This window comes from Siniperca chuatsi, linkage group LG23, assembly GCF_020085105.1.
Source record: "Siniperca chuatsi isolate FFG_IHB_CAS linkage group LG23, ASM2008510v1, whole genome shotgun sequence".
NCBI lineage: Eukaryota > Metazoa > Chordata > Actinopteri > Centrarchiformes > Sinipercidae > Siniperca > Siniperca chuatsi.
This window is the reverse complement of record NC_058064.1, coordinates 2,123,734-2,138,531: the sequence shown is the minus strand read 5'-3', so window position 1 is coordinate 2,138,531 and position 14,798 is coordinate 2,123,734. Positions and strand designations below refer to the sequence as shown.

At 40.3% G+C, this 14,798-nt stretch overlaps 2 protein-coding genes across 7 annotated transcripts in view; both read right to left on the bottom strand.

Annotated features, from left to right (window-relative positions):
- The window catches only part of shank3b (SH3 and multiple ankyrin repeat domains 3b), a 50,817-nt gene extending 50,571 nt beyond the window's left edge, over positions 1-246 (bottom strand). For 2 of the 4 annotated variants that reach the window (XM_044185397.1, XM_044185399.1), the window contains exon 1: positions 95-246. The gene's annotated coding sequence lies outside the window, so the exon portion shown is untranslated. The remainder of the gene's footprint in view (positions 1-94) is intronic. The other 2 variants (XM_044185400.1, XM_044185401.1) reach the window with 1 other exon arrangement.
- A 7,859-nt stretch (positions 247-8,105) lies between these two features.
- Positions 8,106-14,129, bottom strand: LOC122870960. Of its 3 annotated transcripts, none has more exons than XM_044185413.1 (6): positions 13,899-14,129; positions 12,557-12,716; positions 11,720-11,821; positions 11,458-11,583; positions 9,598-9,639; positions 8,106-8,552 (listed from the first exon to the last, which is right to left on the bottom strand). In XM_044185413.1, the coding sequence occupies exons 1-6, from the start codon at positions 14,063-14,065 to the stop codon at positions 8,454-8,456; spliced, it is 696 nt and encodes a 231-aa protein (XP_044041348.1). In that variant the 5' UTR covers positions 14,066-14,129; the 3' UTR covers positions 8,106-8,453. The 3 variants fall into 3 exon arrangements, with proteins under 3 accessions (XP_044041348.1, XP_044041347.1, XP_044041349.1); XM_044185412.1 differs by having other exon boundaries at positions 12,557-12,719; positions 13,899-14,124; XM_044185414.1 differs by lacking the exon at positions 13,899-14,129 and adding an exon at positions 13,870-13,890 and having other exon boundaries at positions 12,557-12,719.
- Between the last annotated feature and the right edge of the window lie 669 nt (positions 14,130-14,798).

The window sequence follows — 14,798 nt, the reverse complement described above, 5'->3', positions numbered from 1 at the left end:
ATGCATTTCCTTTAACACACACACACACACACACACACACACACACACACAGGGCTGCAGAGAGAGAGAGAGCGAGAGAGAGAGAGAGACTCACCCAGAAGATCACCGACTCGTTCTCCATGATGATAAACTGAAAAGAAAAGGAAGGACTGATGGAAAGAGAGGAAGAGAGAGGTGGAGGAAAGAGATGATGGAGGATGGAAAAAAGAAGAGGAAGAAGAAAAAGAAGAGGAGGTGTAACTGGAGACGAAAAGAGAGAGAGAGAGAGAGAGAGAGAGAGAGAGAAGAAGAAGAGAGAGGGAGAGGCAGGATGAGTGGAAGGCTGGTCGGTTCAGCCCACACACTGTTAGCATGACACACACACACTCCGAGTATACGAGTGTGTGTGCGTGCACGTGTGAGTGTGCACGTTGTCTCCCACTCCAATGCGTGGGTTAGAAAACACACCTCTCCCTCTCTCGACCGAGCGAGAGAGAGAGAGAGAGAGAGAGGGAGAGGGGTAAGCGGCGTGGGTGTGGAGGAGCGGCCCCGTTGTCATGGCAACGAAGCGATGGCAAAAAAAAAAATAAATAAATAAAAAATAGGATTCAGATTCAGCATCATCATTTGCCAATGATGACGAGCCCTGGTGCATGATGGATGATGGGGGGGGGGGCCAAGCTATTAAATCTATTTTTTTCCACCAATGTTTGCTTTAATGACATTTTTCTATAAGTGGGACCGACCAATCAGAGCACACGTGGCAGGAGTCACGTGACCACCACCCCCAGCAGGAGACGAAGAGGGTGTTTTCCACATGTGAACCTTGAGTGAGTCCGTCAGAGACGCTGGAAGATCACTGACGGATGAATCTGTCGTCAGCTCCGCTCCACTCACAGGACTGTTTCGACATGTTAACGAAGGGCTGAAGGCTGAAATCTACATGCAACAGTTCTGAAGGTGCCATTTAAAAAAATAAATAAATAAAAAAAGGCCCCCTTTTAGCGAAGCACTTAATTATGTAAATATGACGATATTGATGGTCGGTTTCGTGTTCGAATCAACCTTGAGTCAGTTTTCAGTCACAGTAAGGACGGAAATCTTACTGATAACATTTCCAGTCTGATCTCCGCCAGGTGTGTCTGGGGGCATGTGGGTGGGGAACAGTCAGTGTTTCCAGCGTGGATGCATGAGGGTGGGTGGTAGGTAGGTAGGTATGCAATGTTTTTAATGAAGTCATCTTGTTTAGCATAGTCTCAGTTTTCTTTAACACAGAATAGTGTAACGGTGTTATAACCAAGCGTCCTGGGCTCGTCTAACTGTATAAACTTAATAAGGAAACAGTAAACAGGGCGATAACTCCAAACTTCTGAATTCAAACGTTATTTATTTAGTCGTGGAAAAGGTTTCAGTCGTAGTCGTCTGGACGCTGTTTTCAGAATCAAGACGTTTCGGCTCCCATCCGGAAGTCATTCTCAATTGTGAAAATGGTCTGAGAACTCAGAAATTTAAGCTACTCGGTGTTGCTTAAGCCCCGCCCTCAGGGAGGAGTCTACCTGAGTATCTGCTGATTACCCTGCCTAGTTTCACCTGAAACTGACCTAATTGTTTCCATGATGACCCAGTAATCAGTAATCAGGCCTGTTGTTTTCTGGCTGCACCTCCCTCATCACTGTTAAGTACCTGATTAGCATATGATTGGCTTGACCACGGTGTTAATACACTGTGGTAAACGGTTGGCAAGTTGAATCTCAGACCACCATTTCTGTTCAAAGAGGGGTTTTCTTTTTTTTTTCTTTTTTTTTACAAAAATGGCTCCTACGATGGAGCACTCCTGGACGAATGAGGGACTACACCGTCTTGTTATTTATTTAAACCCCTCCCTACCTCCCTCTCCACTCCCAAACAAAGAAGAGTTGAATACCGAAGGCGAAGGGAACAAAGATAACGAAAACGGGGATTTATCGTGCCTAACTTCAGTGGATCATAACATATCAGGTATATTTTCAAAAATTGTAAAACACCGCACAGAAAATATTAGGCCGATGGGTCCTGTAGTATGTGAGATTAGCTGTGGACAGATAAACACACGACCAAATGCACGATCCCCGCCAGAAAATCTGGTTCTACCTTCGTAAAAGGCCCCACTTCCTTTAAAGCTTCTTTGCTCTCTAGCCGGGAGTTATATGTGAGGATTGATACCACTTTCACATCTGTGCGGCAAATTACGAAGCTAAAGCCAGGACATAGGTAGCTTAGCTTAGCATAAAGACTTGAAGCAGGGGGAAACAGCTAGCCCGGCTCTGTCCAAAGTTTTAAAAAATAAATAAATAAATCCACCTACCAACACCTCTTATGTCGGGTTCAGACTACACGATATCAGCCCGACATGACAGACGTCGGGCGTCGGGCGCGACAGTCGATGGTTTTAGTCCGTGCAGTGAATCATAGCGGACGACTCACGACGTCCCAACAGAAAAACGAGCAAAACTAAATTTTTTTGTCTTCTCTCGCCGAGTAAGACATAACAGATAATATAAATTCATATTCAATTAGGGTAACATATAAAATAAAATTAAATAAAAACAATATAGAGTTATTTATATACATAGCCTACACGTATTACACCCAGGAAATAACTCTGCAGAGCATTTTTTTAATTTGCATCTGGTGGAATGTAAAACAGCCGATGGAAACCATATTATCATCTCTACCTTAACACGAAAGGTCCGACATTTCGGAAACGGCGTCCGTCCACTTTGCCTGCGTTTGAGCACCGAGCATCATCGATGTAAACGCAGAGTCCTCCTCCTTTCATCAGAACACGGTCCGAAGTTTGAAGGCGCTACCGGCCGCTGCCATGACATCTAACCTCACTAATTAACACGTTATGTCTCCGCTGGTTGGCGGGCAACCTCATGGCGACGACACGGAATAACACATAACTGTTAGATAATTAAACCAAAGTACTGGAAAGACCACGAATGTCTGCACCAAATTACACGATAATCCATCCAACAGTTGTTGAGATGTTTCACTCTGAACCACACGTCAACCTCATGGTGGCGCTAGACGAAAGGGAATCCTACAAGTCAGTGGGATTCATCCTCAGGGGGAGATGGATGTTGTGTTGGCTTTTTAACACATTAAGAGCTGCGGGCGAGTCAAAACAAAATTTATTTATTTAAATGCACTCAAAAATGTTCCAGAGACATTTCTAAATTAACTTCATAAAGCAACGGAACAAAAAATCCATTCGTGACACAAAAGGTTCTCGAATAGCGGTCGAAAGACTTTATCTCAACCACGGCTTCAGTTCCCGACAGATTTTTACCCAAACTGCCAGCAGCCAAATAGAAAAAAAGTCTCCACAATAGAAGAAACAATCTAAAGTTATAATACAAACAATGAAAAATTCATATTAATTTTAATTTGAACACCAAAACATATGCTCATAACATTAAACATAAAGATCGAACCATTTGTTTTAACGGCGGCGACAGACGTCTGTAGGAACGTTTGTGCGAACCCATGTGGTAGAGATATTTCACTGGATAAGCGAAAATGCTGACCTGCCGGTGGCGCTAGAGGAAAAGCCAAAGGAAAGTCGAATATCTGTAGCAGGTTTCACTGGAATCCATCCAATAATTGCCAAAATATTTCACTCTGGCATGAGAGTTATGGTGCTGTTTAGAAAGAAGAGCTTTCTGAACTGTGGGACTGAGCTAGGATAACTTGCCCCCGGCTACCAGCGAATAGGAAAGGGGGATTCAGACAATATTTTAGCAGGTACCTTGACAAACCTGGGAAACGGTATTGGCAAAATGCAGTACATTTACTCAAGTACTGTACTTTAAAGTGCTGCATGGACTCAGCCGGATGTCATCACTGTATTTGTCTGAGCAGACCAAGGGAAGGTGCGACTAGGATGGAAAGACTCGGGAACAACATATTATTTATTGATACTGACCTAACAAGCCTTAATTTCACGATCAACAGTTTTTTAAAAAATCTTTTCATGTCGAGGTTACGAAATGATAAAACAAACTGTCATCAGATAATTACTTTTTCTGAAGCTTGTGTTGAAACACTTCTGCAGTTATTTATGTGGCTTGAAAGGTTCAACCGGATGTCATTACTGTATTTGTCTCCACTGTCACTGCGTCTGTATATATATATATATATATATATATATATATATATATATATATGACAAACAAACAATAGACTCTGAGGGAGTGATCACACTTGATGGATGAAGCATCAGCAGAAAATAAACCTCTAATCTCTGGCTTCCCTCCTCTACAGATCTGCTGCTCACTGAAAGAAACAGTGAGAACAGATGGAGCCTAAATGTTATCAATGGAGAGAATAAGCCGACTGGTGTGTGTGTGTGTGTGATGCATTTAAGCCAATCCAACTCGAGTATCAAAAACACTTTCATACAGGGAAAAGTTTAACCTTTTAAACCCATTTTACTTATGCACTCTGCTATACATCAGACCTGGAATATATTGTAATGCTTTTTTAATTTATTAATGACCATAACGACCGTAAAGATGGCGTCTAATCTATCAATTCACCTATTTCGTGTTCAGATGTAAGCTTAAATTAAAAAGGTCTACTTATACCACGGCCACCTAGAACTCTTGATTCTGACTGGCTGATTTAATTTACTTTAAGTAAGTTTCCACCCAAATGCAGCGCCAACCCGTAACCACATTTTCAGAATATTGGCAAAAGAAAATGCGCGTTTTTAATACGCGTTTCCATCCACTACTGTTACGTTTAATAATAAAGCTGGTTGATGGCGATAAACAGCTGGTGGAGCTGATTCTCCAGTCGCCGCCATTAAACAGAAGAAGAGGACACAACGAGACGATGGGAAACATGACGTGACATGAAGGTTACTGCCTCCTCATCGCTCCACACAGATCTGATGCTTTCGGCTCTTCGCTTTAACTCACATGCTTCATGTACGCCATCATTTATTCACTCAGTCTGTTTCTATATCTGCGCTTTTATCAATACGCCAACTTTTCCACCTCAGCTAAGTGTAAAAACTTATTTTTTTAGTATATTTTGAGAGTTTTTTCCACATTTTTTCACGTTTCCACTCAGGTTATTATTTTTTTTTTTTTTTAAATTGAAAAATGTTTAAATGCGCATAGAAACAGGTGGATGGAGACGCACCTTGTGACGCAGGTGTTTGCAGTTATAAATTAATGCACTCTAGATAAAAGACAGCAACAGTGAGGCTTAGCTAAAGAGCTTGGAGTTATTTGCGTAACCAAGAACAACAACTAGAAGAAAAGCTTCCCACAAACCTAATTCCAAACTTTGCACCCGCAGTATCCGTTACGATCGTGGGACGCACAACTTGTCGGGTGTTTTACCTGAGAGAGTGTAGGTGAGCTAACCTGTAACAGACAGACACAGCAGATTAAATCTTTTCTTCACTTTGGGGGATTTTTCAGCACTGTTGGATGAAAGTTTCCCACTGAGCTGAAAATCTGTATTTTGGGATTTACATTTTAATTTCAGGCCGAACGCCGGACTGCCTAGTTACCATAGCAACCGCCCACCTGCTGGAGATTAAAACCTGTTTAACATGTGTATCTGAGGTGCGTTCAGGTGTCGGAGCTCCACAGTGTGCACGGCGATGTCTAAGCTATTAAAAATCCCCAGGAACAAGCTCCGAACACGGGGTCACAGGGAACCGAACCCCATCTGCTCGACACTGATAAAAACCTCGCTTTATTCAGCTTGCTTCTACTGCCTAACCGAATTCCAGTAAGTTTACTATCTATTAAATATATTTCATCTTTAAAGAGAGATTTTATATAGAGGACCAAAGGTGACAAAACTCTTAGAAAACAAATACACGATTGAATGAGTTTGGCTTTCTTAATTTATTCATTAAATCACAATCAAATCCAGTTTCCTTTACACAAGCGATACCTAACCCGCCCTTAATGTGTATTTCTACTTTTCTTGGCATTTTTAAACACCAGAACGGCCACGACTGTCATTTTGACCGTTTTGAAATTTATATGTGCAATAACTTTGTTGAATTAAAAAAAAAAAAAATACAATCTTGCTGGTACCTGACTTTTCCTAGAAGTATTTGTATTTTTTATTTTCAATAGGTTTTATATAAATTAAACAAAAGGCAAAGAAAATACGATCATTTTTACCTATTTCGGCCACACACGGTCACATTGACCGCAGTGACTTTCGCGCTATTCTGTTGTTCTATTGTGCTTGTTGTTCTTGTGCTTGTTGTTCTTGTGCTTGTTGTTCTTGTGTGTGTTGTTCTTGTGCTTGTTGTTCTTGTGCTTGTTGTTCTTGTGTTTGTTGTTCTTGTGCTTGTTGTTCTTGTGTTTGTTGTTCTTGTGTGTGTTGTTCTTGTGCTTGTTGTTCTTGTGTGTGTTGTTCTTGTGCTTGTTGTTCTTGTGTTTGTTGTTCTTGTGTGTGTTGTTCTTGTGCTTGTTGTTCTTGTGTGTGTTGTTCTTGTGCTTGTTGTTCTTGTGTGTGTTGTTCTTGTGTGTGTTGTTCTTGTGCTTGTTGTTCTTGTGTGTGTTGTTCTTGTGCTTGTTGTTCTTGTGTTTGTTGTTCTTGTGTGTGTTGTTCTTGTGCTTGTTGTTCTTGTGTGTGTTGTTCTTGTGCTTGTTGTTCTTGTGTGTGTTGTTCTTGTGTTTGTTGTTCTTGTGTTTGTTGTTCTTGTGCTTGTTGTTCTTGTGCTTGTTGTTCTTGTGTGTGTTGTTCTTGTGCTTGTTGTTCTTGTGTTTGTTGTTCTTGTGTGTGTTGTTCTTGTGCTTGTTGTTCTTGTGTGTGTTGTTCTTGTGCTTGTTGTTCTTGTGTGTGTTGTTCTTGTGTGTGTTGGACGATGGCCTGCTGAAACACATCAGGTGACAGCTCATGACCTGACAACTGGTTGGCTGCGGATGTCAATTCAAAATACGTGCTGAACGGGACTCCGTTTCTGGGGAAAACTAAGCGTGAGTCGCCCCCCCCCCGCAAAAGAGCAAGCGGAGCTGTTCAGCACAAAAGGTGTTAAATGTGTAGATGCGACGCTCACCATCACTCAGGGAAAACCGAGGAAGAACGTATGTTTGCTGAGCTCCGCGCACACAAGCGTTGGCATCACACTTGGTGACACTGGTGTGAATATAGCGTATGCAATAATTACGGTTTACTATATGCGATAATATGAATATTGATAAATGTATAATTAAACTTTTTTAAATGTACATTTTGGTGTTATTTGGTGTTAACACATTAAATGCATTAATCTCCCATTTGGGTAATTTATCATTAGAGATTATAGACAATTCTAGTAAGTTTGGGAGTCTGGCACTTCTAGTGTTAAGCTGCAATAAATTTAACCAGGCTGAGAGTCTACAGTCATGCTAGCGGCTGTACTACAGTGGTGCTTTGTGCTGAATGCTAATGTTGGCATGCTAACATGCTCGTGTTAAGCTGGTATGTTTATCATGCTCACCTTCTCAGTTTAGCGTGCTAGCACGCTAACATTAGCTAATTAGCAGTAAACACAGCTGAGGCTGATGGGAGCGCCGTCAGCTCTGCAGGTATTTGGTCACAAACCAAAGTGTCGGACACGTTAACATGTCGACCTGATGGTGGCGCTGGATGGAAAGTCAGAGGATCAGCAGAGTTATTACAGTTCATCCTGAGGGGAGCATGAACGTCTGAACCACGTTTCATCACAGTCCAGCAGCTGCTGAGATGTTTCAGTCTGAACCAAAGTGGAGGACCGACCAAAAAGCAGCTAAACAGCGAGATATTTTTCTCAGGAGTTGGTGGAGACCAAAAACAGAGCTAAAAAGGAGAGTGGATATTGGACTTTATCACAAACAACCAGTGACTCCAGTGGGATAATCATGTTTGCTGGTTCTGCTGGACGCCATGTTTTCTGCCCTCTAGTGGCCGAGAACTGGTCAACGCAGCATTTAAGGCAAAAAGAGTTTCCCCTCGGGGATCAATAAAGTATTTCTGTCTTTTTTTAAAATCGGTGCCAAGTCAGTAACATCTGTTTGAACTTTAGTTGTCAAGGTAAACAAATATTGCCTGTCAGCTGTTTAAATCCACTCACACATAAAACAGCTGTTTGAACACCGAGTTCATTTATTTAGGAAAAAAAAAAAAAAGACTTTTTCAAAATGTCTCCTGTCATCAATTTATCACATTCAAAACATACAGAGAATATTAATGAAATATTTCATAGAAACTAAATACAAAGTTAACAGATCTATTATATAATCTATTATAATCGGTACTCTGATTACTGTAATCTGATTACAGTGTAATTACTACACATTATTCTGGTTACAGGGTTTTCTGACAACATGTACGATGTTACGATACTAGAGAGTTTAGTCTGTTATTTTGGTATTTTCATTGTTTTACTCTGACTACTACATTCTGCTCTCTGTTCCAGATGTGCGTTTGTTTTAAATCTCTTTGTGTCCCTTCAGTAACAGGTCCATGTACGCTCCAGTCACCAGACTCTCCTTTGAAACACCCAGCTTCTCCATCAGATCCTCAGCCACCTTAAAAAAACAAAAAAACACACACAAAACTGATCAAAACAAACTATTTTAAAACTTGAAAGTTGACCCAAGACCCACGGTGGTGCATATACCCCAGAGTTATACAGGTTAAATTAATAGTTGTACATTATAATTATAGTAATTAACTTTTTAACTGCAGCACATAGTCCATAGGTGTCAAACTCTGGCCCGCAGTGTAATTATATTTGGCCCGCGAGGCAATACCAAATGACTACTAGAGCTGGCCCGCCGGTATTATACAGCGCATTCACCGCTAATACTACAAATCCCATAATGCTCTGCTGTTGTTTTGGCGCGTCAATCATGACAGGACCCAGAAACGCCCTCTCCTCTGCGACAGCAGTCATAGCGACCTCATGCTACAGCTGTCAGCGTGCTACCCCTTCCCAAAAATGGCGGAAAGAAAGAAAGGAAACAGGAGCTTTTTTGGACAGGTGGGCGGCAGAATATCTGTTTACATGTGTAAAAGACACACCTGTTAAACAATAGATAAAAATAATATCAAAAATAAATATATTTCACGTTGAAATTTGGCTCAAAGCAAACGGTAATAAGCGTTGCTTGTTCCATATTCAATGTTTAAGCAAAACCTGTTTGGGTCCATAAGGACGTTATATGCTAAAAGGTTAATTTGTTCAATGTCGGCCAGCGACTTTGTTCAAGTTTTAAATTTAGAGTTTGACACCCCTGACATAGTCGGTATCTTCCCAGCTCCACGTATTATTACAGGTTGTCATTTTAACTTTTAGGGTATATTTAGCTAATTTTAAGTGTAGCTTTTCCATTATATCCATTTCTTTCATGCATCCAAAACTCAAGCGGACATCTGTAAATTATGAAAATAACCAATCTGCATTAATTTAATCCTCACTTTTTATGGAGTAGTCATTTATTAACCTCAGTTATTAGGCTGCTGGAGGGAAAGTTACACGCTAATGTTAGCAAAACGTGCTTTTTATGGGATGTCGGACTGATCGATATCCCACTGAGCAACGCTGCTAGTGGCTAAACAGTGCAAACCTACCTGCTGTCCCTCTTCAACAGTCTGCTCTGGACGCATCACCACCTGAACAAACAAACAAACAGGTTATTCAGCCGATGAGTTTACATTTACTGCGTCTGCATCGATTGTGATTTCATTTCCTCGCACCTGTTTGTCTTTCGGGAGTCAACTTTCTCACTGAGAAAAGGATTTCCAGTTCAGTAAGCTGCTCCTCGCTGCGCTGTCTGCTCCGCTGGGAAATCGCGCTTCCAGCACGATATTTTCAAATACTGTAACGACTGTGATAAAATGTTGTACATCAACCGTGCGGACACGCGATGCTTTGAACAAGAGATGGGCAGCTGATGCCGAAGCTCGCCGTTGTTTCAAATACATTGTGCCAAATGAAGAAAATCACCTGACCGATGACGACCGAAGCTTCAAACGTCTCTGCTGCTTCGGAAAGATTCATTCAGTCTGACAGTTCAGAAGGTTTTACAGCTAAAACACGCGTTAGTGGGATAAGAAGAGAGGAGAATTAAGAAATATGGCGACGTACATTAGAAAGACATAAATCGTAAGTATCCTGATACCAAGTAATGAGGTCACGAAAGGCTACTTATATGATATCACTCTGCAATCACATCGCGACTATGAAATGTCACATAAATATCAACCACGAAGTTTAAAAACACGAGCCAGCAGTGGCACTCGGACTAAAACTACACCAAAAAGGTACTTTAGTGTGTCAGCAAAAATATATTTCATATCCAGGCTTTTTTGGACAACGCATAATTATTTAACTGTAACATATTGCACAGTAGCATCTATATTTAATGCAGCACTTCTGAACAAAAGTATAAAGATTTAATAATAATAACAACAAGCAGGCTCCTTGGACTTTTATTGCTCAAATATGAGACTAAAAGTATTAATATCAAGGAGGTGTGGTGGTGCTGAAGGGCTGCTGTAAGTTTTACAAACCACCAGATGTCGCTGTGTTTGCTGAGTTCGAAGCCCCGAAGCAGCTTCATGAGGCTTCATCCGCCCGTCACGACTTTAAACCAGCTGTGGAGGTGATTTCATTACTCAGTGACACCACACGGAGCAACAAGGTAGGAAATAAAAGCTGATTAAATCAGGTTGTGCTCGCAGCGCACAGGGGTTAAAGACGCCGGTCGAGTGTTTGCAGTATGGAGGACTTTAGTTGATGTCTTCCCTGCTTTCCTGTGAGCTCTCTGCTGTATTTAATCTAATAATAAAAAGGTTTAATATTCCCCAAGATTTGGATATTTTCCTTTAAATATTAGAGAGTGTCATCGTGGTCCTGTGTTTTCCTTCTCCAACAGTTATGAGATATATTTTCTGATAATTATGCGGATAATATTTCATTATTGGACGATCATTTCTCATAATCGCATGACTCAGATATTACAATTATGATACAGAGAAGTAATAATTGTGAGAAAACAGTACTATGAACATGACTTTCTGCTTGATTATGTGCTTTCATAAAAACAATATTTAAGCTTAATATATATATATATATATATAAATAAATAAATAAATGTAATAAAAGTTCTAATATTTAACCTTGTAAAAACACTGTTTCCTGTCAGTCTCTGTGGGTTAAACGTAGGACTATTTTCATTGTCAGTTTATCCGTCTTCAATTAATTGTTTGGTCTGTAAAATGTCAGAAAATTGGTTGTTTTGTCTTAAACTCAAATGTCCAGCAAATCCTCACATTTAAGAAGCTGAAACCCGAGAATGTTTGGCTTGATTTTTGCTTTACGAAGGACGATTATCAAAAACGTCTTTCCATCGACTGATCGATTAATCATTTCGAAACAAGTCAATAAACTGTGTGTGTGTGTGTTTGTGTGTGTGTGTGTGTGTTGACCTCCAGCTCCATGTAGTTTCCCAGTCCCTCCACTGCGTCCAGGTGAACTCTGGTCTGACCAATCAGAAACAGTCGTCGCTCCTTCCGCACTTCACCTTTAACCTCGAGGGCGTCTGACAGCACGGCCTGAACACACACACACACACACACAAAGTTATTAACCTGAATATTATATATATATATATATATATATATATATATATATATATATATATATATATATAAAAATTATATAAGTATATAACACAGGTTGGTGTTTTACCCGGAGACTGGACGGGTCGTTGGTTGGACTGATGGAGTAACGGGACAGTTTGGGTCCATCGGTGTCCGGACGCTCGTAGAAGATCAGCTGACCCGACCCGTTCTGACAAACAAACAAACAAACAAACAAACAACCAGTGAGTCAGTTTCATAACGGGGAACAAGATGTGGTTTATTCAGGCAACGTTACTTTGTTGGTTTTTTGTTTTTAATCTATTTTGATTTTGTATTTCTTTGGTATCTTGTGAAATTTCTATTTTTTAATGTTCATTTTATTTAGCATTTTTATTTATTTTAAATTTCTTTCTCTATTTTTTTTTTAAATCAAATTAAATTAATAATGTCTTGATTTTTCTTTTTCTTTTATGACCTATATTGTCTTTTGTTTATTTTTTTTGTTTGTTTTCCCATTTTATTTATTCATTTTCACGTTCATTTCTTGTGAGTGTTGTTCTCGGGTATTTTTGCATATTGTCTTTTTAGAATCACGTTTGCATTGATCACTATTGATTGTCTGAACCTGTTCAACACTTATTACAACACAAGCTGTTGTTTTCACGTATATTAAGCCTTTAGCCCATCGTGCCTTTTAAAGAACCTGATGAAGCAACATGTGATGCGCTTATTAGTGTTAATTAAAGATCACTGATTGTATATTTTTATGGGCTGAATGTGCCGTCACACAAACACCTCAGTTGCTTGTCAGTTTAGTCAGTGTTATGCTCCCAGTGGACACCAGGTGGAGCCCACAGTTCAGTCTCTGGTGCTGATGGTGGAGCTCCACTGACTTCCTGTTACACACACACACACACACACACACACAGCGTACTGTACGTACCATGAAGTCTCGCAGCTTCAGTCGTCCTTGGCTACAGTTGAAGAACGTGTCATGCTGTCTGATGATCGTGCCCTCTGATTGGCTGAGCTGGGCGGCCTTCTCGGCGAACCGGGCCGGGTCGCTCACTTTGGCTTTAATCTCCACGTTGGACGGCATGACTCTACTGAGCATGTGCAGAACAGAGAGAGAGCAGGTAGTCAGAAAGGTGTTTGAAAGTGTATTAAAATAAACTGAACTCTGGGACCATCAACGGTCCTGGTTAACTGCTGATTCCCTGCTGTCTTGTAATCAATCAACCAACCAATCAATCAATATATTGGTCTGCTTAGGAAAGGTAAAATGAGAAAATATAACCAGATGAATTAAAGGTCAGGGCAGAGACTTTAGGAAAAGTGAGGAGGTGAAAAAACAGTTAAACGGAGTAAAAGAAAGAACATTTTTATTTACTTTATCAACTGATGGGACATAAAGAAAACTTTTGTTTTCATGCAGAAGTTAATTAACCCCTTAATATTTTATGTATGAGCAGACTGAGGAAGATCAACAATATTAGTGGTTGAAAGTAACTTTACAATTACCCAGGTACTGTACTTTAGTACAATTTTGAGGTACTTTTCCTTGAGTATCTCCAGTTTCTGCAACATGATACTCAACAATTACAGTACTTTTTACTTCACTACATTCATTTAAGTTAGAAATTACTTTTCAGAGTCAGATTAAAAGCTAAAAATATATATATAATGCACAAATAAAAGTATGATGTATTATTTATGTGTTAGAATAAGATAAGAATTTATTGATCACAACCTCCCCAGCAGTAATTAAAGTAATTAAATGAGCTCCACCTTCACCAGCTTCAACATTAAAGTGATGAACACATTAATGCATCAATAATTACAATCCAATATAATATTATTCTAAAAAGAGCCATTCTGTAAAATGAGTATTTTTACTTTTGGTGCTTCAAGTATATTTTCATGCTAATACTTAAGTAAAGGGTGTTTCTACACTGTGGTATTACTACTTTTACTTAAGTAAAATATCTTTGTGCTTCTTCCACCTCTGCTTATCCTTAAACTTACTTACATAAAGAGTAATTAGCAGAAACATTATCATGTAACAGTAAATGTGCCACACTGTTAGCTAGCTACATCACTAGCTAACAGTCAACTCCACAGCATCACATTCAAGCTAACGCTAGCCAGCTTGTCTGCTACCTAGCTAGCAGCTAACTCCAGCTGCTAACAGCGTATTAAACATGGCCGACAGATAACTATAAGCACAAACAGCAGAACACATTAATAAAAACTAACCATGTAAGGACTTAACTTTGTTGTCTTACCTGTTCTCGGTGTTTCGGAGGCTGCCTGTACTTGATTTTACCGCGAAACACTCCCTCCGGGGCGGAGCGCCAGCAGCGGTCTGAGAGCAGCTGACTACACCCAGAGGGAGCCGAGAGAAGCCGCCAAACTGACCGCAGAGCAGCGCTGAAATGCGGGAGCGCCACATCTATGAAGGGGTCCTTCCTCCTCGTGGATGTATGAAGGGATCAGGAGGGAATCACTGCGCCTGCGCAGAAGACACACAGCACAAATGAAACGAAGACGTCTCACTCCGCTTCATTTCTGCTGTACAAGAGTAACAGCCGCCATCATGGCTGAGTTTTAAAGGAGTACTCCACCTAAAATCTATCTATTGAGCATCAAACACTCGCACCCGATAGATTTGAAGGGTGGTTTTGAAAAATATGTAGCTTGCGCCTTCACAGGCATGACAGTTACGGCAATTCAAATCGTGACCCAGTAAAAATATCATCAATATATCCACAGAAACTTCTCAAAAACTCCTGCAGAATTATCCAGGCCTACTTCTCCTCCATTGAGCCATATGTTCATTATATACCAAACATTTTTCTACAAAAGAGCTATGTATTTCTTACATTAGCACCTCGCCAGAGCTCCAAATCTCTGTGGAAAGTAGTGCATTTAGTGTTTTAGTGGCAAAACGAAGATTGATTAAGCTACCCTAAAAGCCTACAGGTAGAGGTGCACACGGGCTCAAAATGTTGGAACCAATCCAAAACAGACCCATCTAAAATATACCTGTACTGTGTAGGCTACCTGACAGGTGGACACGATAATAAAGTAGTCAGAATCTAAAGGCGTGGGGTAAATGCGAGATGTTTCGCTTTGTGTTGATGCGGGAAGTGTTTATGATGTAGATTGTATATGTTTGGAAAAAA